This window comes from Bos indicus, chromosome 7 (assembly GCF_029378745.1).
Source record: "Bos indicus isolate NIAB-ARS_2022 breed Sahiwal x Tharparkar chromosome 7, NIAB-ARS_B.indTharparkar_mat_pri_1.0, whole genome shotgun sequence".
NCBI lineage: Eukaryota > Metazoa > Chordata > Mammalia > Artiodactyla > Bovidae > Bos > Bos indicus.
The window spans coordinates 11,499,912-11,526,596 of record NC_091766.1 but is presented as its reverse complement, the minus strand read 5'-3'; the positions used below and the strand labels follow the sequence as shown (position 1 = coordinate 11,526,596).

The 26,685-nt window shown below is 55.5% G+C and overlaps 2 protein-coding genes across 8 annotated transcripts; one reads left to right on the top strand and one right to left on the bottom strand.

The window, feature by feature from the left end:
* Nucleotides 1-47: 47 nt before the first annotated feature.
* Nucleotides 48-18,357, top strand: CC2D1A (coiled-coil and C2 domain containing 1A). Of its 5 annotated transcripts, none has more exons than XM_019964012.2 (29): nucleotides 48-310; nucleotides 1,699-1,834; nucleotides 3,330-3,445; nucleotides 3,538-3,603; nucleotides 3,847-3,981; nucleotides 4,078-4,312; nucleotides 8,940-9,064; nucleotides 9,514-9,586; nucleotides 9,768-9,839; nucleotides 9,932-10,062; nucleotides 10,143-10,215; nucleotides 11,496-11,629; nucleotides 11,999-12,110; nucleotides 12,193-12,365; nucleotides 13,088-13,210; nucleotides 13,294-13,352; nucleotides 13,445-13,561; nucleotides 14,893-14,966; nucleotides 15,043-15,101; nucleotides 15,222-15,273; nucleotides 15,377-15,476; nucleotides 15,565-15,655; nucleotides 16,335-16,472; nucleotides 16,567-16,628; nucleotides 17,200-17,263; nucleotides 17,355-17,481; nucleotides 17,565-17,641; nucleotides 17,715-17,762; nucleotides 17,844-18,357. In XM_019964012.2, exons 1-29 carry the CDS (start codon nucleotides 251-253, stop codon nucleotides 17,862-17,864), a joined length of 2,853 nt encoding a protein of 950 aa, XP_019819571.2. In that variant the 5' UTR covers nucleotides 48-250; the 3' UTR covers nucleotides 17,865-18,357. The 5 variants fall into 5 exon arrangements, with proteins under 5 accessions (XP_019819571.2, XP_019819570.2, XP_070648791.1 ...); XM_019964011.2 differs by having other exon boundaries at nucleotides 16,564-16,628; XM_070792690.1 differs by having other exon boundaries at nucleotides 9,669-9,839.
* Nucleotides 18,358-18,952: 595 nt separating this feature from the next.
* Nucleotides 18,953-24,646, bottom strand: PODNL1 (podocan like 1). 3 transcript variants are annotated; one of them, XM_019964008.2, is made up of 11 exons: nucleotides 24,561-24,646; nucleotides 24,386-24,434; nucleotides 24,020-24,247; nucleotides 23,219-23,312; nucleotides 22,866-22,930; nucleotides 22,603-22,712; nucleotides 21,902-22,058; nucleotides 21,534-21,649; nucleotides 20,220-20,877; nucleotides 19,489-19,637; nucleotides 18,953-19,368 (listed from the first exon to the last, which is right to left on the bottom strand). In XM_019964008.2, the coding sequence occupies exons 2-11, from the start codon at nucleotides 24,386-24,388 to the stop codon at nucleotides 19,218-19,220; spliced, it is 1,731 nt and encodes a 576-aa protein (XP_019819567.2). In that variant the 5' UTR covers nucleotides 24,389-24,434; nucleotides 24,561-24,646; the 3' UTR covers nucleotides 18,953-19,217. The 3 variants fall into 3 exon arrangements, with proteins under 3 accessions (XP_019819567.2, XP_019819565.2, XP_019819568.2); XM_019964006.2 differs by lacking the exons at nucleotides 24,386-24,434; nucleotides 24,561-24,646 and having other exon boundaries at nucleotides 24,020-24,358; XM_019964009.2 differs by lacking the exons at nucleotides 24,386-24,434; nucleotides 24,561-24,646 and having other exon boundaries at nucleotides 21,902-21,971; nucleotides 24,020-24,358.
* Between the last annotated feature and the right edge of the window lie 2,039 nt (nucleotides 24,647-26,685).

Here is a 26,685-nt window from a genome sequence, read left to right as displayed (position 1 = left end):
GCCGGGAATTGTAGTTTCTGTGTTGTGGGCCCGGCAAGTCCAGGGGCTGAGCTCCGGTACCGCGGCGCCCGAGGGCCAAGGCGGAAGTGGGGCAGCCACCTGGGGGCCGAGGGCGTGGGGTCGGCGGTCTCCGGGCGCCGACAAGGGGCTTGGGACTCAGGAAGGGCGCGTGCGCTGCCATAGGCCCCGGGGGAGGAGGCAGGGCAAGGCCAGGCCAGGGGTCCAGTGGTCCGAGTAGCCAGCCTGGAAGATGCACAAGAAGAAGGGACCCCCGGGACCCCCGGGTCGAGGCGCCGCCACCGCCCGCCAGGTGAGTCTGTATCCCATGGCCCCGCCGAGGTATCCCATCCCACCCTTGTCACACGTTCGAGGGAGGGCCCCACCCCCCCGGGGGGACCGGCTCTCCACTCCCAGGTGAGCCCACGTCCCCGCCCCCTAGGTTAGGTTCGACCCCCACAGTAAGGCCTGTTGGCCCGGGCTCCCCAGCTCCTGGCGCCCCGCCCAGGGCTCAAGGCCACCTGTTGCAGTAGCAGCTCCAGTCCGGGAGGAGAAGGCCTCGAACCTGGGGTAAGAAAGACAGTTATGGCTTTCCTGGACTGAGCACTCGTGGAACCCTGGCGTCAGCTTGGCCAGGTCATACTTTTTTATCCCCATTGTACAGATGAGGACACTGAGGCCCAGAGAGGCGAAGACACCTGTCCAAGGTCATAGGGATCAACTGCTTGGCCAGAGCTAAGGGCAAATCCAGACTGCCTGCCGTGAGCCCACAGAATTGTGGTTGGGCCCCGTCTCCCTCCCTCATTACCTTTTTCCTAGGCACTGGGAGAGTTTGATTTTTCTTTGATGGAAGGAGCTCAGGCCAAAACTTAGTGCCCAGGTATTAGTCTGGCTGACCTGAAGTTCCCTCCGGGCTTCTGCATATTGGATACTTGGCTTCACACCTCTAAGCCTCAGTCTTCTCACCTCTAAGCCTCAGTCTTCTCATCTGTACAATGGAGACCTTAAGAGTGTATGTCACAGGATAGTTGTGAAAATTCACAACACTCTTAATTCACAACTATCTGTGATAGTTTACAGAGGGTGCTATAACATAGCGCTCAATAAATGGTGTCATCATCATTACCATTAGATGGAGCGCGTATGATTGCTGATACTTGGCCATTTTTGACCCAAAGAAAGGGGGGTAATTTGTGTACTTCAGCCTAATATTATCACATCATGGTTGGTCATTAATAAGGATAGGATAAGAAGACAGGTATTTCACACAGCCAAGACCTTACTTCCAACTTCAGCGCTGTCTGTGCTTCCTTTTACTCTTGACACCTCCAGTCTTCCTGCACAGCTCCCTCTGCTGAAGATGCTGGAATGGAAAAACCCAGTTGTGCAGAGTGACTTTGCTTTGGGGCAGGGTGTAGGGCCTTATTTCACCACTGAACTTGGCTAGCAACACATCACGGGTGTGGGCTCAGAGCAGGCAGTTGGGTCTCTCTCTACCTGCCCTTTGCCCCATGTTGATCTGTGCCAGAGGAGTGACTTGGCCCATCTTGGGACACCTGTTGTGTCTGGGGCCTGTTCCAGCTGACTGGCTTTCCCCAGGAGCCCTGGGTTCCTCCCCAGGGGATTCCAGGTCCATCATAGCTGCCTCCAGCTAGCCAGGGTGCATCCCATGGTATGACTGAACCCCCATTGTTCCCACAGCTGGGCCTGCTAGTTGACCTCTCCCCAGATGGCCTGATGATCCCCGAAGATGGAGTTAACGATGAGGAACTGGAGGCTGAGTTCTTGGCCTTGGTGGGAGGCCAGCCCCAAGCCTTGGAGAAGCTTAAAGGCAAAGGTGAGACTCTCAGTACACCCCTGAACATTTTCTGAGTTCCTGTTTGAAGCTGGGCACTGAGGTGATGAGAATATGGAGACAGAGAAGGTCCCTGTCCGCCTGGCAGCCTAATTCTGGGGAAGAGTTAAGCGATCGGCTCTGGCCCCAAATGAAGATTCAAGTCCCACTTCTTCAACTGACTGGCTGTGTGACTTGCTGAGTTTCAGCAACTATATGGGGCTCAGTTTCCCTGTCTGTAAAATGGCAATAATCACCAATAATGGATGTGGCATGTCTTCCAACCCATGGTTCTGTGATCAGGGCTGGGATTAGGGAAGACCTGTGAACTGGACTGGGATTCCAGGAGGAGGCACCTGCAATGGGGAGGGCCAGGTGAAGAGTGGGGGAGGGGGTGAATCACAGTTTGTGCACAGGCCCTGGAAGAGGTGGCAGGGGACTCAAGTGGGGCTGGAGCTCGGGCACATGGAACCTTTACACTTTATAGCTAATGCAGTTGATCCTTGTTAGCTACAGAGTCCAAATTTGTAAATTCATCTATTGGTTTAAATTTATTTGTAACCTCCAAATCAGTTGCTTGTCGCGCTTTTGCAGTCATTCACAGACATGCATGGAGCTGCCAAAAGTTTGAGTCACCCAGTGTGCCTGTTCCCTGCCGAGGCGACACTCTGCCTTCTTGTCTCAGCGCACAAATAGTGACTTTTCTTGGTCTGTTGAATGTCACGCTTTTCTCATGTTTGTGCTTTTTGTTGATTTTGCGGATCCACACGGTCCCCAAGCGTAGTGCCAGAGTGCTGTCTCCTATTCCTTAGCATGAGAAGACTAGGATGTACCTTGTAGATAAGCTTCATTCAGGCATCAGTTATAGTGCTGTTGGCCTCGAGTTCCGTGTTAATGAATCAACAATATATATTAAAGAAGGTGTCTTTAAGTAGAAACACACATAAAACAAGGATATATATTGCCTGTTTGACAATAGTGTTGTGCCCAGAGGCTCATGGGAACCTAATGCTGTATTTCCTTCAGGGCCAGTTGGTTCATTATTCACTAATTCCAACTTTATAGAACATGGGTGCCGTGAATAACAAGAGTTACATGAACAACAAAATGCTGACAGTGTGCTGTTCTAAGAGCTGCATTTACCTTTAGTCCCTGCAGTCTATGGTGAGGGAGAAACTGTTATTGTCCCCATCTAACAGATGGGAAGACTAAGGCCCAGGGAGGTGAAGCGACTTGCTCAAGGTCCCACAGTGAGAAAGTTGCAGATCTGGGGTTCCAACTCAGGCTTGTCGAGGAAGAGATGAGGCCAGGGAGATCGACAGGGAGTAGGATCGTGCCTGCTGGCCCAAGGACACTGGGGTGCCATGGAAGACCCAGGAGAGGGAGACATACTGACCACTGCCTGCTACCCTAATTTTCACGGCCATGGGTGAATGGGACAAGAGGCTGGGGACTCTTGAAGGATCCTGGTTCAACTGGGGCCTTCCGTTGCCTCCAGGTCCCCTGCCCATGGAAGCCATTGAGAAGATGGCCAGCTTATGCATGAGAGACCCGGATGAGGATGAAGAGGAGGGAACAGATGAGGAGGACGTGGAGGCTGATGATGACCTGCTGGTGAGCACCCGGGGCGGAGCAGGAGACTTCCCTCCCATTGGTGTCCACCCAGCAGGCCCTCACGACTGGCCCCCGGCCTTGTGTCCCTGCAGGCGGAACTGAATGAGGTCCTTGGGGAGGAGCAGAAGGCTTCAGAGTCCCACCCTCCTGTGGCCCAGGTATACCCCTGACAACACTGGTCTGTGCAGCCCAGGGTTCAAGGGCTCCCTCCTCCCCTCTCAACCACAGAACCTCGCACAGGTGGTGGGGTGCCTCTGATCCCTAGTTCTCCACCCTGGGAGATGGGTGATGATTTCTGCCCCTTTGGGGTTAGAGGGGGCAACACACCTGGTATACAGTAGGTACTCAACCCAGGAAGAGAGGGGTCACCACCCAGACTGTGCACCTGGCCCCTCCCGCAGCCAAAGGCCACAACCCCCAGCCCAGGGCTGGAGGCCACCTTGCAGGAGAGGCTGGCCCTCTACCAGACCGCGATCGAAAGCGCTAGGCAAGCCGGAGACAGTGCCAAGATGCGGCGCTACGACCGGGGGCTTAAGGTGAGTGGGCAGACAAGAGGGTGACCAGGTCCTCACCACCGCCCCCTGCACCCAGCTCCAGGCTCCTTCCAAACCTACGTTCACACCTTCTCCCAGACACTTGAAAACCTGCTGGCCTCGGTCCGGAAGGGCAAAGCCATCGACGAAGGGGACATCCCGCCGCCTGTGGCTGTGGGGAAGGGTCCAGTGGCCACACCCAGCCACACACCTGCCCCCACCCAGCCAGCCCTTCTGAACCCACTGGCCCCAGATCCCCGTGTCATCGTGGAGAGTCCTCCTTCCGCTGCTCCATCCTCGTCCCTGGCCTCAGCTAAGCCCCAGCTGCCCCCAGGTAGGCCACAGGCAGGGCTGGCTGATGTGGGCTGATGAGGGGGTATTCATTTAGTGGCTGCCCCTTTGGTGGGGGGGTACAGGGCCTGCCCTGATTTTTAGATATTTGTTAACACCTTTCCCTCCCCAGATCCTACTTTCCAAGGGAAACACAGGCTCACAGGAGAGGTTTTCTGTCTGTAGTAGCTGTAAAATATATTTAACAAAACATTCGCCATTTAACTATTTTTCAACATGCAATTGAGTGATATTTGTCACTCTCACAATATTGTGCAACACCACCTCTATCAGTTTCCAAAAGTTTTTCATCTCCCCTATTCAGCATTAACTCCCCATTCTCCATTGCCCAGTCCCTAGGAACCTCTGTTCTATTTTCTGTCTCTGGATTTGCCTCTTATAGATATTTTACCGGAATAGAATCATCCAGTGTTTGTCCTCCTGTGTCTGGCTTCCTTCACTTAGCAAAATGCTGCAGCATGTGTCAGAACGCCATTCCTTTTTAGAACTGAACAGCATTATGGTTTTTTGGTTTTGTTTTGGTTTGGGTGTGCCAGGTGGCTTGCAGAATCTTAGTTTCCTGACCAGAGACTGAACCCAGGTCCCGGCAGTGAAAGTGCAAAGTCCTAACCACTGGACCACCAGGGAATTCCCCATAGAGTTTTTTCTTTTTTTAAGATTTGTTTATTTTTATTCATTTATGGCTGTGTTGGGTCTTCATTGCTGCTTGCGGGCTTTCTCTAGTTGCGTCGAGGGCTACTCTTCATTGTGGTGCACAGACTTCTTATTGTGGTGGCTTCTTTTGTTGCAGAGGATGGGCTCTGAGTGCACAGGCTCAGTAGTTGCGCCTCGAGGACTCTAAAACACAGGCTCCATATTTGTGGCTCACAGGCGTAGTTGCTCCATGGCATGTGGGATCTTCCCGAGACCAGGGATCGACCCCATGTCTCCTGCACTGGCAGGCAGATTCTTGACCACCGGACGACCAGGGAAGGCCCCCACCCATAGAGTGTTAAGTGAGTAGTTCCCAAGCCATCAGCTTGTCCATCGTTCCTAAAACTCACTTGCTGGAGAACACACCTCCCAAGAAGTTTTCTTTCCCCTAACCTCCCCTTCCCCGCCTTAAGAAAAGAAAATGGGGCAAACCAAAGGAGATACTCCAAATGCTGCCCTGAGGTTCAGAAAGTGAACCCCTAGTCTCTGAGTGCTTCAGCCAAGCTGGTTTCTAAGCTTTTGTTTTTAATAAAGCTCAAGGATGACTATTGGAAGTCGTAACCTGAGATTCTCAGCTGAAATCACCAACAGTTTTTCATAATGGGGTTTTTTGTATATAGCTGTGCAGGGACCCTGAGAATCATGTGACATCTGTAAGACTCTGTCTCTTCTCATCTATTTGATGATGTGAAGCAGGTTTCTTTGCACATTAAAGACAAAAAAGGAAAGTAGGAAAAGAATGAACAAGGAAACAGGAGCTACGTGCTAGTGGGTGGACCCGGCCCCCACCTTGTCAACAAGAGCTGCCTCGCCAGTACAGTTTTACTCTTACTATATCAAAATTATTTATCAAAAAAGCTCAATATAGTTAAGCTTTGCTCAGTTTTGTGCAAAAAATAATTCCAACAGTAATTCTGCCCCAAAATAAAAAAATTTTAACACTAAGAGGGACTTTCAGTGGCAGGAGATAAAGCCAATGAAATGTCAGGGTGTTACAGGACTTCCCTGGTGGTCCAGTGGTTAAGACTTTGCCTTCCAATGCAGGGGGTGCAGGTTCAATCTCAGCTTGGGGATCTAAGATCCCACATACCTCGGGACCAAAAAAGTAGAACGTAGAACAGAAGCAATATTGTAACAAGTTCAATAAAGACTTTAAAAATGGTCCACATTAAGAAATGTCAAGATATTGGGCTGCTGCTGCTGCTGCTAAGTCGCTTCAGTCGTGTCCGACTCTGTGCCACCCCATAGACGGCAGTCCACCAGGCTTCCCCGTCCCTGGGATTCTCCAGGCAAGAACACTGGAGTGGGTTGCCATTTCCTTCTCCAATGCATAAAAGTGAAAAGTGAAAGTGAAGTCGCTCAGTCGTGTCCGACTCTTAGCGACCCCATGGACTGCAGCCCACCAGGCTCCTCCGTCCATGGGATTTTCCAGGCAAGAGTACTGGAGTGGGGTGCCATTGCCTTCTCCGATATTGGGCAGGGGGAGATAAATTAGGAGTTTGGGATTAACAGATACACCTTATTATATTTTAAATAGTTCCAGAAAAACCAAGTATCTACTGTATAGCCCAGGGAACTTATGCTATAGAGTAGATATATACATTATATATATAGTTCCAAAAAAACCAAGGATCTACAGTATAGCCCAGGGAACTTATGCTATACAGTGGATTTATATATTTTACATATATATAATGGAAAAGAACCTGAGAAAGAACACTTAGTTATATATTGAGAAAGAACACTTATTTATATATATACATAAATGAATCAGGTTTCTGTACACCTGAAATTAACACATTGTAAATTAATTATACCTCAATTAAAAAAAAAATGTCAAGTTGTTTTGCTTCAAGTTGCACACCTTCTCAGGCAAGTCCACCAAAACAAAGCAGTGAGTCCAGTTATCAGTCTGAAAAAGTACAACAGGTACTTTGTACTGTTTTCCAGGTGTTTCTAGGATGTATATCTGGGTGGTGGGTGGTGTATCTATTGTATTTTATTTTTAATACCAACAATTGTACTTATTGATTTCAATTTAAGAACACTTCTCCTAAGAACATATTAGGTATATTATTTGAATCTGTATCTAATATAGTGTTTTAAAAGCCATTTAATCCTGTTTCCCAACTTTGCTGATACACCGCAGAAAGGTACATTTAAATGTACAGTAAGGTGTTAAAGACTCTCGAGTACCCAAATGCATCATGTTACGATACAATTCTGCCGGAAACGTGTATGTAAATAAGGGAAGATCTGAAGTTCCCAATTGCTCGCTGTGAACCCTGGCATATATTTAAAAAGTAGGACTTCATGGTCCTGTGGTTGGAAATCCGTTGGCCAATGCAGAGGACACGTGTTCAATCCCTGGTCGATCCCAGAAGCTTCCACGTGTCCAGTTTCTGTTGACAGATAAAGCACACCTGGATTTCTTCAGCTTTGCTTTATTGCAATTCACAGATTACTGTGATTTTTTTTTTTTTTTTTTACAAATCAGTTTGTGATAACTGTACTCTGAGCAAGTCTGTTGGCACCATTTTTCCAATAGCATTTGCTCACTTTGTGTCTGTCTGTCACATTTTGGCAATTCTCGAAGGATTCCAAGGGTTTTCATTATTGCTATACTTGTTATGGGGATCTGTGATCCGTGATTCTCGGTTTTACTGCTAGTTTGCTGAAGGCTCAGGTGGTAGTTAGCGTTTTTTAACAATACATTTTTTTAAATCCAATGAGTTGTTTATCTTTGGCTGCCTTCGCTGCTACACGCGGGCTTTCCCTAGTTGCGGTGAGCAGGCTTCTCGTTGCGGTGAGCAGGTTTCTCGTCGCAGTGGCGACTCTTGTTGCAGAGCACGGGCTGTAGGGTGTTCAGGCTCCGTAGTTGCAGTTCGTGGGCTTAGTTACCCTGTGGAACAATGACATTTTCTTACGTTAAAGTATGTACATTGTTTTAGTCATAATGGTATTGCATGCTTCACAGACTACAGTATAGTATAGTAACTTTTGTATGTACCGGGACACCAAAAAACTGAGTGACTCACTTCATTACAATGTTTGCTTTATTGAGGTGATCTGGAACCAGACCTACACTGTCTAATTTATGCCTGTAAATGGATAAACAAATGTGGTCCATCCATATAATGGAATATTATTCACCCTGAAAAGGGAAGGAAATTCTGACACATGCTACAGCACGGATGAACCTTGAAGACATTATGCTGCGTGAAATAAGCCAGTCACAAAAGGAGAAATACTGTATGATTTCACTTATAGGGGGTCCCTAGGGGAGGCAGATTCCCAGAGACAAAAAGTAGACCAGTGGGTGCCAGGGGCTGGGGGAGGGGGATGGGGAGTTAGTGTTTAATGAGGACAGAGTTTCAGTTGGGAAAGATGGAAAGAGTGCTGGAGTTGGATGGTGGTGATGGTTGTACAACAATGTGAATGTTCTTAATGCCATTGAACTGTATTCTTAAAAAGGGTTAAGATGGTAAATTTTATCTTGTGTGTATTTTACCACAATCTGAAAAAATAAAAGGGAAATATTGGTGAGTTTCAGATCACCATGGTAGTTAGGATACATTTGATTTAAAAGAGTAGTGTGATGATTTTCTTTATCAAATGTCAGTGTTTGAAGACACTAGGGACAACAGCCATTGCCACTGTCTCAACTCAAAATGAAGTTTTAGATGTCGACTTAAAAATGTGTTAGAGTACAGAAAGTTTTCCAGAATTCTCTTGGGGGCAAAATAGCATTGGCTGTAAAGACTGACAGTCATAGGGTTGAGTCCTCACTATGCCTTCAGGCTGTGTGGTTTGGGGAAACAGCATCCCCTCTTTGAGCCTCAGTTCTCAAATCTCTAAGGTGGGCCTTTGTTGTGAGAATTAAGTAGAAATAGTTTGTGCACCATTCCCTCTCGCAGGTCCTTGCAGCCCTGGCCCCCTGGCTCAGTTGCAGAGCCGCCAGCGTGAATACAAGCTGGCTGCCCTCCACGCCAAGCAGCAGGGAGACACCGCCGCTGCTGCCAAGCACTTTCGTGTGGCCAAGGTGCGTCCAGAGGGGTCAGGGTTGGAGGTAGAGGACAGGATGCTTCTAACATTGTGTGATAGCAAAGAACAGGGGCTCTGGAGTTAAGACAGACCCAGATTTGAATCCTGGTCACTCCGTGACTATAGTTTCCTGCACCTCCTGAAGCCTCAGTTTACCCTCTCTGTGAAATGGGCATAAATGTTTGGAGGAGGCTTGAGCAAAATACTGCAAAGGGACTTCCATGGTGGTCCAGAGACTGACCACCAGGTCAGTCTGCACTTCCACTGCAAGGGGAGCAGGTTCAATCCCTGGTCACAGAACAGCCAAAAATAAAAATTTTAAAAAGATGCTTGCTGCAAAGGAAGGGACACAGTGGGGAGTCATCTGCCATGTGGCAGGTCGTGGAGGCTCCCCATGGGGTCCTAGCCTCCAGCTGCAGCCTCCTCCCCTGATCTTCCTTCTCCCAGAGCTTTGATGCTGTCTTGGAGGCCCTGAGTCGGGGGGAGCCTGTGGACCTGTCGCGCCTGCCTCCTCCACCTGGTGAGGACCCACCCTGCCCATCCTCCAGGACTGCTGGAGGTCTCCAGGACGTTCTTGCTGATGCTGCCACCCCTTTGGTCAGGCGGACCCCAGGGACCCCAGCCTCAGGCCAGACTAGCCTGGTCGGGGGAAGGGCAGCCGCAAGTAAGCCCCACACTGGACTGGACCTCTCTGCCCATAGACCAGCTGCCCCAGGGCCCACCATCACCACCTGTGCAGCCTCCAACTCCTGCTGTGGTGCCCTCCACACCAGGTAGGCTCCTGGGACCCTGTGGGGTGGGCCGGCCAGAGCAAGACAATCTCCCCTCACCAAGACCCTTAACTCTACCGTCTGGTCTGGCCCAGAGGCTCCTCCACCCCCAAAGACTCTCCTGGAGGCACTAGAGCAGCGGATGGAGCGGTACCACGTGGCTGCGGCTCAAGCCAAGACCAAGGGGGACCAGCGGAAGGCTCGCATGCATGAGCGCATCGTCAAGGTGCGTGGAGACCCAAGTAGGCGGGTCGGCCACCCCTAGAGACCTTGCCCAGGAAGCCCTGACACCTGTGTTCCCTGCAGCAATACCAAGATGCCATTCGAGCCCACAAGGCTGGCCGAGCGGTGGACGTGGCGGAGCTGCCTGTGCCTCCAGGTAGGCCCTGCCCCCAGCCCCACTCCACCAGTGGGCTCCACTCAGAGGCTCCACCTCTGAGCCTTCACAGGTGCTGTTCCCTCCAGCTCTCCAGTCCCAGGGAGCTGATGGCTGCACCTTCAGAAATTCTGTAAGCTTGTTAGACAATGGGTACCCTAAAATCATTTACCACGGGAATGTTTACACCACAGAAATTGGCAAACACTAAAAATTAGGAGGTTTTTATCTGAAGATTCTGTTCACCATCCCACCACTGTCTGGTCATTTATTTATTTTAAAACATTATATGTTTATTTTTGAGTGTGCTGGGTCTTTATTGCTGCATAGGCTTTTCTCTAGTTGCAGCAAGCAGGGGCTACCCTCTAGTTGTGGTACACAGGCCTCATTGCGGTCACTTCTCCTGTTGCAGAGCACATACTCTAAGGCACGTGGGCTTCAGTAGTGCAGCTTGAACTCTAGAACCCAGGCTCAGACGCTGTGGCTCTGGGGCTGAGTTTCTTCGCAGCATGTGGCATCTTCCTGGATCAGGGATCAAACCCATGTCTTTTCCTTTGGCAGACGGATTCTTTACCACTGAGTCACCAGGGAAGCCCCTGGTCATTTCTTCTTTGACTCACTCCTTCCTAGTCATCAGCTCTCAGTTTTACAGAGATCTTCCCAGCCTCCCATCACCCCTGCCAATGGGTTGGAGGTGTCTTCTGGGATCTCAGAGTCGCCTGTCTGTCCACCACGAGAGCAATTACAGTTCTGCACGTTGGTCCCCTGGGAGTCCCTCCAGGCCCAGGGCCACCTCTTATGCCCAGCACGCCACCTCACATGGTGCTTGCTTGATGGAGTCTGGCCAAGACCCAGCCAGGGTCAGGCAAGAGGAGCCAAGAGCAAAGAGGGAGGTTAGAATGGTCTGACGTCTCCACCAAACCAGCGGCAGCTCCTTCCTTGCATTCAAAATAGATTCAGGGACTTCCCTGGCAGTCCAGTGGTTAAGGCTCCGTGCTTCCACTACAGGGGGCGTGGGTTTGATCCCTGGTTGGGGAAGTAAGATCCCACATGCCTTGCGGTGCAGCCCACCCTGCCCTTCTACAAAAAAAAGAAAGAACCAAGAAAACGCAAAGTATTGTGTTGGCCAAAAAGTTTGTTCAGGGTTTAAAAATCAGAACAGACTTTTTGGCCAACCCACATAGATTCAAAGGCCTGAAGCTCCTTAGCAGGGGAAGACCCTGTGTCTCAACCATTATAGTGTGGGCCTCACCCTCCTGACCGGGTCCCAATTGGCCACCTAGGCTTCCCCCCGATCCAGGGCCTGGAGGCCACCGAGCCCACCCAGCAGAGCCTGGTGGGGGTCCTGGAGACCGCCATGAAGCTGGCCAATCAGGATGAAGGCCCTGAGGACGAAGAGGACGAGGAGCCTAAAAAGGTGTGAAGGGCCAGGGCCTTGGGGTGAGGCAGGGGAGTGGCAGGGCAGCAAAGCAAAGCCCCAGTAGTCCTGGCCGTGAGCCAGGAAAAACCGGCTGCACGTCCGGGCCTGCTACTTCCTGGCCATGAGGCCATGGGCAAGTCATCTTGCCCTCTGAACTTCGGGCTCCTCTGTACAGTGAGCACAGTACTAGTCCCTACCTCCAGGGGCTGTTGCCAAGGGTTAGTGTGAACAAGATCACATGTGTTCAGTGCTGAGGAAATAGAAACTGAGATGGTCAGTGTTGTCGCTGTCAGGCCTCGACCCTGTGGGCAGCAGACTCATCACAGGTGCTGGGAAAGCTCTGACTTGCTCTCCATCCTTCTGCAGCTTAGCAGCCCTGCAGCCCCCACAGCCCAGCCCAAAGCCCCACCTTCAAAGGCACCCCCATCAGGATCCGCCCCCATAGCCAAAGCAGCCCCCAAAGGCACATCCACCAGAGGTAGGTACAGCCCTCCCCACCTGGGCAGCCAATTGCCTGGCTGTGGGTGGGGCAGCACCCGCAGACACCCCTGTACCCACAGCCCAGCAGCAGCTGGCCTTCCTGGAGGGCCGCAAGAAGCAGCTCCTGCAGGCTGCACTGCGAGCCAAGCAGAAGAATGACGTGGAGGGCGCCAAGATGCACCTGCGCCAGGCCAAGGGGCTGGAGCCCATGCTGGAGGCCTCACGCAACGGGCTACCTGTGGACATCACCAAGGTGAACCCTCTAGGCCTTCTGGACCTTCCCAGGCACTCACCCTTCAGACCTCTGCCACTTAGCAGTCACATGACTTAGAATGCATTCATCAGGGTCCAGGTTAAACTGCTGTAACAAACTCCTCTTCCCGGCCCAAGACAGTGGCTGAAATAAGACAGACATTTATGTTTCCTGTATGTAACACTTAGGGCATTCTGGTCTCTAAAAGAGACCTCTAAAAAAGCCCTTCAGGGCCCAGATTCTTTCCATCTTGCTACTCTGTGACACCTTAGGAGGTCATTCTTGTCCTTGTGGTCAAAGTGGATTGACCTTTGACCAGATAAGTGATGCCTTATCTTCATCCGGGCTATGGGGCAGTGATGTGGAGTTACCATCACTTCTACTTGCCTCCCATTGGCCAGAATTGAGTCATGTGGCCACACTTAGCTGCAGGGGAGGCTGGGACATGTAGTCTCTTGCTGGGCTGCTGTGTGTCCAGCCAGAACTCCATTACTAGAGAAGAGGAGTTGGAGATCAGGGTAACAAATTGTGCCATGTGGGACAGACCATCCACTTCTCTTTGAGGATTACTTTTCTCCTTGGGAAAGAAGAACAGGGCCTGCGGATGAAGCTGTAGTCAGGGAAGGCCTCTTGAAGGAGGTGTGATGTTTCCACAGAGCCCTGGGAGGGTCTGCTCATGGTTGTCCAGCAGGCCCCTCCCTCACAAGCCTTGTCCTCCCCAGGTGCCGCCTGCCCCCGTCAACAAGGATGATTTTGCCCTGGTCCAGCGTCCTGGCCCGGGTCTGTCTCAGGAGTCTGCCCGACGCTATGGCGAACTCACCAAACTCATAAGGCAGCAGCACGAGGTGAAGGGGGCTTCCCTGCCCAGGTCATCACCAGGCACACGGTGCCCCTCCAACCCTCCCCTCACTCTCTTCTGCTCCCCCAGATGTGCCTGAACCACTCTAACCAGTTTACTCAGCTAGGCAACATCGCTGAAACCAGCAAGTAAGAAGCCCAGCCCCCATGCCCCACTAACTTCTGCACCCCGCAGCCTGCCCCTGGGACCAGGGACCTGAGCAGGGCCCTCTCGCTGGCAGATTTGAGAAGCTGGCGGAGGACTGTAAGCGGAGCATGGAGATTCTGAAGCAGGCCTTTGCCCGGGGTCTCCCCACACCCACTGCTCGCTTTGAACAGAGAACCTTCAGCGTCATCAAGTAAGGCCCCCTATACCCTGCCACTGGCCCTTTTGGAGAGAGGGGTTCACACTCCCCAGAAGCCAGCAGAGGACTTGCTTCTGGAGGAGAGTTTGGGTGGTCTGGTGGGAGCAGAGCATGTGCAAGTGTCCTGAGGCAGACGTGCCATGTAAGTAAAGGATGGCAATGGAGTGTTGACAGTGACACGTTTGGAAATGGGGACAGTCTAGTGAATGCAAAGGCCTGGGCAAGCTCATGGAGTGGTGAGGTGGGTCCTGCTCCTGTTGCATCATCTCACACTCCAGGGAGTTGGGATCATTTTTCCCACTTGTACACGAGGTTAGGGGTGGCCACTGGGGTAACCTAACATCACCACTTAGGATAACCTGCACCCCTCACCCTGGCTCCCCGACATCTCCAGAGCCTGGCTCCCTGTCACCCCCTCATCTCCTCTCACTGACCCCACTTCTCTCACCCCCAGCCACACAGACTTCTTTTTGGTCAATCAGACACATCAGCCGTGTTCCCACTCAGGACCTTTGCATCGGCTGTCTCCTCTGCTTAGACCCTCTTAAGCAGATTACCATGTAGCAGCCTCTTCTTTTTCTTTTTTAAAAGTTTTTTTTTGCTGCACTGCATGGCCTGTAGGATCCTAATTCCGTGACCAGGGATCAAGCCCATGCCCCCTGCAGTGGAAACTCGAAGTCTTAACCACTGGACTGTTAGGGGAAGTCCCTGTAGCAGCCTCTTCTTGACACTGAGTCACCTATGATGTTACTTCTCCTGAGAAGCCCTCCTTGATGGCTCTGTCTAGAGCAGCACCTCCCAAGCACACTCCCATGTTTTAATCCTCTGCAGAGTTGTTTTTGTTTTGTTTGTTTATATATTCAGGGGTCATCTGTTCACTCAGCTAGCCAGGGCTCCCTGAACACAGGCATGGTCTGCCTCATTTACCTCTGTATTTTCAGCAGTGAGGACACTGGCTGGCATATAGTAGATGCTCAAAAAACCTTGTCAGAGAAAGAGAAGGTCCCACAGCAGCTAGGGCACTTGGTGAATTCTAGAAGATTCCAGAAAATTCTAGAAGGTTCCAGAAATCTTATTCAAGGGAAGAGGTCCCACAGACGTGAGGCCACTGACTGGTGCAGAGCTGGTTCCAAATAAATATGTGCATATTTATGAAAGGACTAAACAAGTAGCCAGTGGCAGACCTCAATAGAGAATTGTAGTCTGTCTGGTTCTAAAACTCAAGCCTAGGACCTGAGACACCCTCAAGAGACTGGGGGGAGGGCCGAGAAGGCGGGCAGGGCGGTGGCACTGAGGTGCCTGTCTCCCGCCCTCCCTCCCGGAAGGATCTTCCCTGACCTCAGCAGCAACGACATGCTCCTATTCATCGTGAAGGGCATCAGCTTGCCCACACCGCCAGGTGAGGGGGCACCAGGCAAGGGGCAGGGCTGTGGGGTCCACCCGTCTGCCCAACTCTGACCCTTGTCTTCCCACAGGGCTGTCTCCTGGTGACCTGGATGTCTTTGTTCGGTTCGACTTCCCCTATCCCAACGTGGTACATGGGGAGCTGAGGGGGGATGGGCTCCAGCCCCCTCAGGCCTGGAGGGTGTGGTTCCGGCAGGGGTTCAAGGGCAGGCCCCAGCCCTGAGCTTTTTCACCTCCTGTCTGGTCACAGGAAGAAGCTCAGAAAGACAAGACCAGCGTGATCAAAAACACAGACTCCCCTGGTGAGCCCTGGCAGGAAGCAGTCCCCCGCCTCCCCTCCCCGCAGAAAGCCCATGAGACCATAAGCTGACCCTGCGCCTCCTCTCTCCCTCCTTCCCCTGGCAGAGTTCAAGGAGCAGTTCAAGCTTTGCATCAACCGCAGCCACCGTGGCTTCCGAAGGGCCATCCAGACCAAAGGCATCAAGTTCGAAGTGGTCCACAAGGGGTGAGCTGGGGCCACAGGTGCTGTCTGGGCCTCCAGAGGAGGGGGAGCTGCCCAGGGCCAACCGTCCTGTCCCCTCTCACACACACAGGGGGCTCTTTAAGACCGACCGGGTCCTGGGCACAGCCCAGCTGAAACTGGATGCCCTGGAGACGGCATGTGAGGTCCGAGAGGTCCTTGAGGTGAGAGGTGGACATTGGTCTGAACACTTGGGTATAGCCATGCCACTCACGAACATCAACCAGATGCTCCCTACCCTGAGCCTCCCAAAGGTCCTCTCTGCTGGCACAGCCCCTCCCTGGAAATACCAGGCTTCCCCACTACCCAGCCCTAAGTACCCTCTGCACCCTGCTCCATTAAGAGCAGCTGGTGTCTCAGCCATACCCAGGGGCTCATATTTTGGAAATTTCCCTGGTTGTCCCGGAGCCCAGCCCTGAGCCTCCAGCCACAGCCTGCTGCTGCTTTTATTTATTTCTTTATTTTGGTAATTTTATTTATTTTGGCTGTGCTGGGTCTTCGTTGCTGCAGAGGCTTTCCTCGAGTTGTGGCAAACGGGGGCCACTCTCTAGTTGTGGTACGCAGGTTTCCCATTGCGGAGCTTCTTTTGTTGTGAGCACGGGCTCTAGGGTCCACAGGCTTCGGTGGTTTCGGCACGGGGGCTCAGCACTTGCAGCTCCCGGGCTCTAGAGCACAGGCTCTATAGTTGTGGCACGTGGGCTCAGTTGCTCAGCAGCATGTGGGATCTTCCCACACCAGGGATCGAACCCACGTCTCCTGCATTGGCAGGTGGATTCTTTACCACTGAGCCACCAGGGAATCCCCACTGCCTGCTTCTTAACAGCCTCCCCTCACTCCCCCCAGGTCCTGGATGGTCGCAGGCCCACAGGGGGGCGGCTGGAGGTGATGGTTCGGATTCGCGAGCCACTGACGGCCCAGCAGCTGGAGACCACGACTGAGAGGTGGCTGGTCATCGACCCCGTGCCAGCATCCGTGCCCACAGTGAGACCCCTGCCTGCCAGCAGCCCCGGGGGGAAGGTGGGGCTTGTGTCAAGGTGGCCGAGACTCACAAGACTAGTTCTGTTCTCTGAAGCAGGTTGTTGGGCCCAAAGGGAAGGCTCCTCCCATACCTGCTCCTACGAGGGAGCCAGGGAACAGGTAGGTGACTGGGCCCAGCCGTGCTGGAGAGAATGCCCCTCTTATCTCAGCCTCTCCTGGACGACTTATCATCAAGCACAAATTAAAGCATGTCTCTCACCTGCTTCAAAACCTTTCCTGGCTCCTCTTCTCCTAGAGCATCTGGTTTAAACTCCTCAGCTTGATCTTTAAGACCTTTTGTGATCAAACCACTGTCAATAATCCAGCCTTTTTTTCCCTACTTCTTCCTGTTGGTTCATGGCTACATTTAGTTTTTACGAGCCTCTTGGCTACTCTGTGTTATAATACCCTGAGCACCCCTATCGCCACACTTGCTCCTTGCTCCTCTGCCCAACTCTGACTCCTTTGATTCCCAGCTTGGCCGTCACCTCCTCCAGGAAGCCCTCCCTGACACCTGGCATCACAGTTGCCTGGGTGTACACCCCTTGTCCCTGTCAGGTTGTGGATTCAGCAATACAGGGGTGGGCCTGGCTTGATTCCCACTGTTCCCCGGGGCCCAGTATGTTTGTTGAATTAACAGGGTTGGGAATGGGAGTTCCCTGCAGCCCCTCACCCCTCCCCAACCCCATAGATCAGCACGGCCCCTGCATAGTCTCAGTGTGCTGGCCTTCGACCAAGAGCGTCTGGAGCGGAAGGTGGGTACTGCCCTGCGAGGCTCAGTGGGGCAGGACTGGGGGGTCCGCAGGTCCCTCACAGCTCCCTCTGCATCCTCTCCCCCCACCTCAGATCCTGGGCCTCAGGCAGGCGCGGCGGCCAGTGCCCCCCGAGGTGGCGCAGCAGTACCAGGACATCATGCAGCGCAGCCAGTGGCAGCGGGCGCAGCTGGAGCAGGGAGGCCCGGGCATGCGGCGGGGTAGGAGCTCAGGGATGGGTGTCGGGGGAGGGGTGGGGGCTGCAGGCCCCATCCTGATGCCCCTCGCCACCTCCATCCCTCAGAGTACATGGCCCAGCTGGAGCGCCAGCTACAGTTCTACACGGAGGCCGCCCGGCGTCTGGGCAATGATGGCAGCAGGGTGAGCCGGGCGGGCGTGGGGGCATGGCCAGGGCCACCAGGGGCTGCCTGCTGACTCCTTCTTCACCCCCTAGGAGGCCGCCAAGGAGGCACTGTATAGACGGAACCTGGTCGAGAGTGAGGTGAGCAGCTTAGGCATTGAGAGCCAGGTGGGCAAGTGTGGTCGTGTCCCCCATCCTGACCCAGGCCGTTTCTCCCCGCAGCTGCAGCGGCTCCGCCGGTGAGGGGCAAAGGGACAGGCGGCCCCCGGAGAGCTGGGAGCGGGCCTGCGGCCCCAATACTACCACAACCTCAGACCAGACAAGCAGACAATCAGTGGACAGTCAACTCTGGACGGACACATCCCCCACTGGGCCCACCTGGCCCGGCTGGAGCCTCCCCTGGCAGGGGGCGTCGGCAGGGCCTGCCAGCCTGTGTGTGCCCCTCACCCAGGCGCAGCTGGGTGGGCCCCAGAAAGTCCGTTTGCACAGCCCAGGGGTGCACAGCCCCTTGCCGGCCTCCAAAGCGGGAGGGTGGCTGGGACCAAGCCCCCAGGGCCCTTGCAAGCACTTTACTTCCTGTCCCTCCCCAGCCTTAACCCTGATGCCCACCCACACCCCAAAGAAGCCGCTGAGGCGAGCCAGGGTCAGCCAGGCTCCCCAGAGGGTTGCTCTGGCCCAGCTGGGCCCCCAGGGCAGACATGGAATAAACAGCCAGGGCCGCACCTGGCTCACTCTGTCCTGCCCTTGTTTCTTGTTCCTGCCCCCCGTGCCTGGGCTGGGCTGCCCCACCCCAGGGGGCTGATGAAGAGGTGCCTGCGAGAGGAGCAGGCTGGCAGGGAGCGTGCCCGTGAAGGACATGGTCTGTGCACACACTCTTTGCAGGGATGTGTGTGAAGGCCCGTGCGTGTGTCCTTGGGGTCTGCAGTGCACCTGAGGGCATCTGCGTGCGTCTCTCCAGCTGGTGGCCTTGGGCGTATCTGGGTTTACACACAAGGTCAGGTCATACGTGGTGGTGCTTGGTGACCCATGTGCGTCTCAGGGCCTTGCAAGGCAGCCCTGCCGCTCGGGGGCCCCAGGACCTGGACTAGACTGCCGGACGCACTTAGCGTCCCAGAGCTTCAGCTTCCGCTGCTGGATACGATACAATGAGAGCCCCTGCCACAAGCGGAAGGGCACCTGGTCTGCAGTGAGCACTTGAAAGGGCTAGGGGTGTTTTTCTTTTTGTTTTTTGGTCACGCTGCAAGGCATGCAGGATCTTAGTTCCCCAACCAAGCATTGAACCCACACCTCCTGCAGTGGAAGTGTGGAATCTTGACCACTGGACCACCAGGGAAGGCCGGGTCTAGGCTTTATTGTTGTCTCCATCTGCACAGGCAGTTGGGGAGCATCCAGCAGGGCCCGGGTTGCCTGTACGCCCAGTGTGCGCTTGGCTGCTCCAGTCTCCTGGGCTCCCTGGGTGTCTGGGTAGTGGCCCGTCCCAGTATCCCCGCCAGCACAGGATGGGCAGGCCCAGCCCTCCAGGCCCAGGAGAGTCAGGTCAAGACCCCAGGTGGGCACTGTCTCCTTAGTCCATAGCTCTACCGGGCTCCTCTGGGCTCAGGGGCCTGCCGCCCGTGGCTGACGTGGGGCTGTGGGCGGCAGGCGGACCAAGACTGGCTCGGGGTTCCCCGTCGTGTCCACTACGCGTAGGTGCAGGAGGCCCAGGAAGGCCTCAGGTGCAATGCTGGTCATGTGAAGCCTGTTGGCCCTGGACCAGAAGATGGGTGTGAGGGCATGTTCCAGGGGACAGGCCCACCTAGGCCCTCTCACAGCCCACAGCCCTGCCCTGTCTACCTGGAGTTGCCTAACCCGGCCACCTGCAGGGTACCTGAGGAAGAGGGCACGCAGGCGTGGTGTGCTGAGAAAGGCTTCAGGGCCCACGTGGCCGATGCGGTTGCCCTGCAGGTGCAGCTCCTCCAGGGCCTCGGGTAGGTCAGGGGGCACGAAGGACAGCTCATTGTGGCTAAGGTCCAGCACCTGGGCAGGCAAGCAGAGATGGCGCCGTGGTGGCCCCAGGCCCTGGGCCACCTGTTCAGCCAAGCCCCAACCTGCTCCCCTCCCAGGCCCTCCTGTATACCCAACCTGGTTCTTCTGCCCCCTCCCCCCACCTACTTCATGGCTGCCAAGTCCTGCCCTCCACAGAGGTAAACTGAGTCCCTTCTGGGGCAGGCCTCATTCTAGGTGATGGGGGCCCAGATAGGGTCCCTGCCATGGGAGCCACTGATGCAGCTGATCACTCACAAAGACAGTATTGGGTTGACCCAAGAGTTCTTTCAGGTTTTGCTGTAACATCTTACAGAAAAGCCTAATGAACTTTGGGGCCAACCCCATTCTTCCCTGGTGGCTCTGATGGTAAGAATCTGCCTGCAGTGCAGGAGACCCGGGTTCCATCCCTGGGTCAGAGATCTCCTGGAGGAGGGCGTGGCATCCCAGGGCTAGCCTACATACAGTGGGGGCTCTCTAGCATTTCAAGGCTTTCCAGGGGAGGAGCTGGGCAAGCAGACAGAGGGGTGAAGGAGCTGCCCTGTGGATAGTATGGCCAACTAGCCTGCCCCTGACCTGCAGGGCTTGCAGCTCATGCCAGGTGCCAGGCCCAATGCCACCCACACGCAGTCGGTTATGTGCCAGACTGAGCTCCTGAAGCTGGTGCAGGCCAGCCAGCAGCTCCGGCTCGAGGGTCCGCAGCTGGTTGCGCTGTAGCCGAAGGGTGTGCAGGCCAGCGGGCAGGCCAGAGGGCAGCTGGGTCAGCTGGTTGCCAGCCAGGTCGAGGCTGCGCAGGGCCCGCAGCCGGCGGAAGGCCCGGAGGTGCACGCGGGCGCTGGCCAGGCAGTTGTAGGCCAGGTTGAGCTCGGCCAGTCGGGGCGTGGAGGTCAGGTCACGGGCGCCCAGCGCGGCCACACGGTTGTGGGGCAGCACCAGGGCCCGCAGGCGGCGGGGCAGCGCCTGGGGCACTCGGTCCAGCCTGTTGCCGTAGAGGTGCAGCGTGTGTAGGCCCCGCAGTGGCCGCAGTGCTCCGGCTGGCAGCCCCGTGGCCCCCAGTTGGTTGTGCTGCAGTAGCAGGTAGCGCAGGCCCCGCAGGCCGCCCAGCCGGGCTGCCTCCACCCAGCGGATGCGATTGCGGCCCAAATGCAGCACAGCCAGGGTGCGAGGCAGGCCAGCGGGCACCGCAGCCAGCTGGTTGTGGGACAGGTCCAGGTACTCCAGGCGGTGCAACTTGCTGACAGGAGAGAGAGAGGTGGCGTCGGGCTGGGCATCCAGAGTGGAGGCCCCTGATGGATACTGCAGGGCAGGTTGGGGTGGGACAGTTGAGGAGCTGTCCTGAGAAATGTCTGGGCTTTCCAGGGAGCTCAGTGATCAAGAACCTGCCTGCCAGGGGAGGAGGAGATGGAGGTTCAATCTCTGGATCAGGAAGATCCCCTGGAGAAGGAAATGGCAACCTACTCTAGTATTCTTGTCTGGGAGATCCCATGGACAGAGGAGCCTGGTGAGCTATAGTCCACAGGGTTGCAAAGAATCAGACATGACCGAGCATGCAAGCACACACCTGAGAAATGTAAGGTGGAGATTTCAATTTAGGGGTGACGAGCTGAGAGATCTGGGCAGGAAGTAAGTCTGGGGTGACTAGGTCAGAGTTCTGGGTCTGAGATCTTCATGTGGCATCTTGATGTTGGGTAATAAGACCAAGGCACCAGCTGGTTGGAGGCCAGGTGCTTGGCCACGCCTGGTACACGACAGGCACACACCAAATGAGGCTTTGAATTGGCCATAAAGGGGGGTGGTGAAATGGAAGGCTGGGGCTCCCAGATTCTAAGTCCTCAGACCCTACTGCCAGCATGAGCCTACACCCCACCAAAGCCCTGTTCCAGGCCCCACCTGAACGTGGTAGCATCCAGGCCACTGTCTGTCAGCTGGTTGTGCTGAAGGTAAAGCTCACGGAGGTGGGTCTGGCGGCTCAGGGCTCCTCGGGGCACCTTGGAGATGAGGTTGTTCTGGGAAGGGAGGAGAGAATGAGACTGCAGGTCCAGGGCAGAGGGCAATAGGGAGCCACAGGGGACTCCTGAGTAAGGGACAAGGTGTTCTTTTGAGCAAGGCTGCTCAGAGAGAGCCTGTGAGCTACCCATGCCGGAGGAAAGGACCCAAAGACACTTTTGACTGCTGGGATGACAAGGGGTCCCCCAGGACCGAGGTGCAGGGCCCTGAGGGGAGTGGGGACGTGGGGGTGGTCGGGCGGAGAGGGGCACCTGTAGGTGGAGCCGCTCCAGCGAAGGCGGCAGGCTGGGGGGCACGTAGCTGAGTTGGTTGCTGGAGAGACTGAGGGTGGCCACTGCCTCAGAGCCGCGGAAGGCATCAGGGGGCAGGCCGGCGTTGCTCAGCTGGTTGTTGTGGAGGTACACGGACCTGAGGGGAGCCAGGCTCCTGCCACCAGCCCGGCCCCAGCCTCCCCGCCACCCCATGCCCGAGCTCAGGGCAGGCTTCAGAGTGTGTGTGTGTGTGTGTGTGTGTGTGTGTGTGTGTGTGCATGTCAGAGTGTGTGTGGGAGTGGTGTGGGTGTGATTTGTATGGGTGGGTGGGTGTGGCTGTGAGTGTGTGTTGAGTGTGTGTGTGAGTTTGAGTGTGAGTATGTGAATGTGTGAGTGTGTTGAGTGTATGGTGTGTGTGAGTGGGTGGGTGGGTTGAGTGAACGTGTGTGAATGAGTGTGTGAATGCCTGTGCGAATGTGTGGGTGTATGTATGTGAGTGTGTATGTGTGTGGAGTGTATGTGTGAGTGTGTGCACCCTCCTCCAGTCTGAAATTCTCCAGACAGAGCATCCGGGGCCCTGTCTCCCCCGCCACCCAGAGCTTCCCAGGGTTGGCTCATGACCCCGGTCAGAACCCAGGGTGCAGAGTGACCCCAGGCCTACACAAGACCCAGCGGGGCCTGGGCTGGGCCAGGGGCTATACCTGAGCGCTGGCTTCTCTCCAAACGTGAGCGGGAAGATCTCAGTCACTTCGTTGGCAGCCAGATCAGCCACCCGGAGGGAGCGGGGCAGAAACTGGGGGGCCACAGAGAGCTGCGGGAGCACAGCCGCAGTGGTCCCGGTGGCACACCCATCCTGCCCCTCCCGCCTGCCGCCCACCTCCACTCAGCGCTGTGTGACCCCAGCTGGCTGCACCCTTGCTGAGCCCGGCCTGGGGCGGGGGTGGGGGCACGGTGGGGTGCTCACCTTGTTGTGGGCCACATAGATGTGCTGCAGCTGTGTGAGCGACTCGAAGGCCTCGTCGGGCAGGCCTGTGCATGAGGTGGGCAGTGAGGGGATCCTCCTGGCGGGTGGCGAGGGCAGGGGGCAGCCTGTGTTCCCATCCAGCCTGGAGGCTGGCAGAGGCTCCTCCAGGCCCCGCCCCCGCTGTGTCCTCAAAAGCCACAGCCCCCGCCCCCCATCCCCTGAGTTTCCATCCTGCTCAGCAAAGGGCAGTTCTGGGAACTGCCACAGAGCTGCCCACAGACCCAGCTGGGGAGGGAGAGGGCAGCGGGGACCGGGCTGTGGACGGGCCTCCTCCTGTTGTCCCCCCAACTCACCCTCAGAGGAGATGAGGTTGTTGTGGAGGTTGAGGGTCCGCAGCCCGCTGAGACGTGACAGCTCGTTGTAGGGGAGCTCCTGGAGCTGGTTGTTCTGCAGGGCAGGCCGGGGTGGGGGCCGACATTCACACCCTGACCCCCGCGGCCCTGGGCCCTCAACAGATGGCCCCAAGCCCTGCTTCTCAGCTTCCTGTCAGCCTAAGCAGGAAGCCCCGACACCCTTTCACCCTGTTGTTTGTTGTTGAGTCGCTCAGTCATATCCGACTTTTTTCTGACCCCATGGGCTGTAGCCCACCACGTTTCTCTGTCCATGGGCTTCTCCAGGCAAGAATACTGAAGTGGGTTGCCATGCCCTCCTCCAGGGGATCTTCCTGACCCAGGGATTGAACTCCCGTCTCCTGCTTGGCAGGAGGGTTCTTTACCACTGAACCTTCACCCTGTACTTGATCCCAAAGGCATTACTTTGTAACAAACCTGTAACAAAAAGACACTGACCCCCAACGCTCCATCCACCCCCACAATTGACCCCGGATGCCTCGTTACACTTGACCTCAAGCAACCCCGTAATCAGCAGACATTGACCCCTCCAACACCCCTTAGCCCCTCCCACTTTCAGCATCTGTGCCCCCCACCTCCTCTCACCTGAGTCCTGCACAGACCCCTGTGTGCTCATCAAGACCAACACGACCCACACGCTCAGCTCCTCACCCCTGCACGGGGACCCTGCACCCCCAACCCCGGCACTCTGCAGGCTCCCCCGTCCACCCTGGGAGCCTCCCTGCACCCAGACGCCGGCCCCACCTGCAGGGAGAGGTGCTGAGCAGCCCTGGTGATGTTGTCCGGGAACACCCGGAGGTCCAGGCCGTCGCAGTCCACCGTGTCGGGCCGGGGGCAGGAGCAGCGTGGGGGGCAGGCCCGGGGTGGGGGCTGGGAGCTCTCCCCCAGGTGGGGGAAGGAAGCGTCATCCTCCATGCCAAGGGCGGGTTGGGGGCCAGGCAGCAGCAGGAGCAGCAGCAATAGGCTCAGTCGCTGGGAGTTGAGGGACAGGTCAGGGTGTCCCCAGACTGGGCACCGGGTCACCATGGCAACGGAAGCATCCCCGCCTGGTGGGGGGTGTGCAGCAGGCGGGCAGGCCCCACCCTCAGACCCACCCCTGCCCCACCTTACCATAGCCAGCCGTGCTCTGCCGTCTCGCCCGAACTGCTGACCAGAGTTCCTTAATGGAAACCAGGCGGTCACCTCTGGAGGTTGTGCTGTGGCCGCCACCGCCCCCCATCTCACACAAACCTCCCTCCTCCCCCCCCCAGCCCGTTCCCCCAGGGGCTCAGGGGAGCTGGCCCACCCTTTCCCCGCCCTGCGGAGGGCGGGCAGGCGCCGGATGGGGTGGTGAGGACCGGCCAGCCCATCCCCTTGGTCCCACCCGCCTCCCCCAACCACCCCAGCTCCGCTTGCGTAACCTCGGCCAGCCTGGGCCGGGCCACAGGAGCGAGGAATGCTTGGGGGAAAGCTGAGATTCGCCCTGTCTGGTATTTGGGCCGACCGCAGGAGTAGGGGTGGGGGCAGAAGAGTGGAGGACACTTCAGGGCACAGGAGGGTCCCCAAGGAGCCGGGGCTGGGAGCAAGTGCCAGGGCAGGCTCAGACTCAGCCTGCCGGTCCAGACACCAGCCTGGGGCGCTCCCAGTCAGGCCTGCCATCTGGGCCCCTCCTCCCCTCTGCCAGCTGGACTCACTGGCAGCTAGACTCCCCCTGTACCCAAATGGCCACGGCCGCCTCAGCCAAGAGGAAATTACAAGTATTGAGGCACCAGCCATGTGGTTAAGGATGTGTGCTCAGGGGCAGCCTGCCTGGGCTTGAACCTGGGCTCTGCCACCTCTCCTGGCCTTGGTTTCCCACTCTGCAAAGTGGGGGAGTGATTGTCTTGCCCTCCTGAGTGGGGTAAGGATTAAATGAGATAATGCATAAGAAGGACGTGAGAGAGGTGACTTCCCTGGTGGTCCAGCGGCTAAGACTCTGTGCTGTCAACGCAGGGAGCGGGCTGGATTACCGGTCAGGGAACTGGATCCCATGTGCCGCAACTGAGACCCAGCTCAGCCAAACAAATGCTTGAATGTGTTCGCGTGCTTGGTCGCTCGGGCATGTCCGACTCTTTGTGACTCTACGAACTGGAGCCCGCCAGGCTCCTCTGTCCATGGGGTTCTCCAGGCAAGAATACTGGGGATCTTCCCAACCCAGGGATCGAACCTGCATCTCCTGCATTGGCAGGCGGGTTCTTTGCCACTGAGCCACCAGGGAAATCCAAATGCATGAATTTAAAAAAAAAAAAAGACAAAGGTAAGATAGCATCTAGCACATACCAGGCCATCAACAGCAGAGTGGCAGTGTGTGCCGAGGGGTGAGGAAGCCCATCTCTGCCCCAGGTCCCATCCCCCGAGACGTGCCACTTAACGGCAAGACTTCAGACAAGTCATTTCCCTGCCCAAACCTCTGCTTTCCCACACATAACATGAAGATGACAGAAGATCCTTTTTCAAAAGACTGTCACCAGACAGGGACTTCCCTAGCGGTCCAGCGTCTGAGACTCTGAGCTCCCAATGCGCAGGGCCCACATTTGCTTCCTGATCGGGAAACGGTCCCATGTGCCGCAACCGAGAGTTCACACGCCACAACTAAGACCTGGAGCAGCCACATAAATTAAATTTATTTATTTATTTATTTTTAAGAAAAGAGGCTGTCACAAGACGAAAACCAGATAGTGGGAAGAAAAAAACTAAGCAACTGCCCCAAAAGTGCTCAGCTTGGGTGGGAGTGGCTGATGGGCCGCTTAAAGGGCATGATGGAGGTTGGGGTCTCTCCAAAACAGACGGAGATGAAGATTTAGTGCCATTGCCTCAGAGATAGCAGCTGTAGGGGAGCAGGGATGTGGCAGAAGGAAGGAAGGGAGCAGTCAGTAATTGATGAGATATCACTGGAGTAAGCAACTTGCCCTGGAACTTGTCAACTTTAGCTCTCAAAATCCTGCATCCCAGGAACACTCAGTCCTGGGCACACTGGGATGGTTGGTCATTCCCATAATCAAGCAAATTTTCACTGCAGGCAGCTGGAGCTCAGTCCTGCAACGGAGCCCTGGGAGATCAGAGTCATCCCACACCAGGGGTGAGAGAGCTGAGGTATTGATCCTCCAACTCCCTCCATTGGTCACTGGTTGAGGGCTACCCCCAAGGGACCTGAATTCCCTGGCGGTTTGGGTAGAGCATGTTCCACTCCTAAAGATATATTAGGGACTTCCCTAATATCTGATCTGGTGGTTAAGAATCCGCCTTGCAATGCAGGGGACACAGGTTCGATCCCTGGTCAGGGTACTAAGATCCCACATGCCACGGGGCAGCAAAGCCAATGAGCCAGAACTACTGAGCACAAGCACTCTAGGGCCATGAGGAGAGATCCCACATGACACAGTGAAACTCCC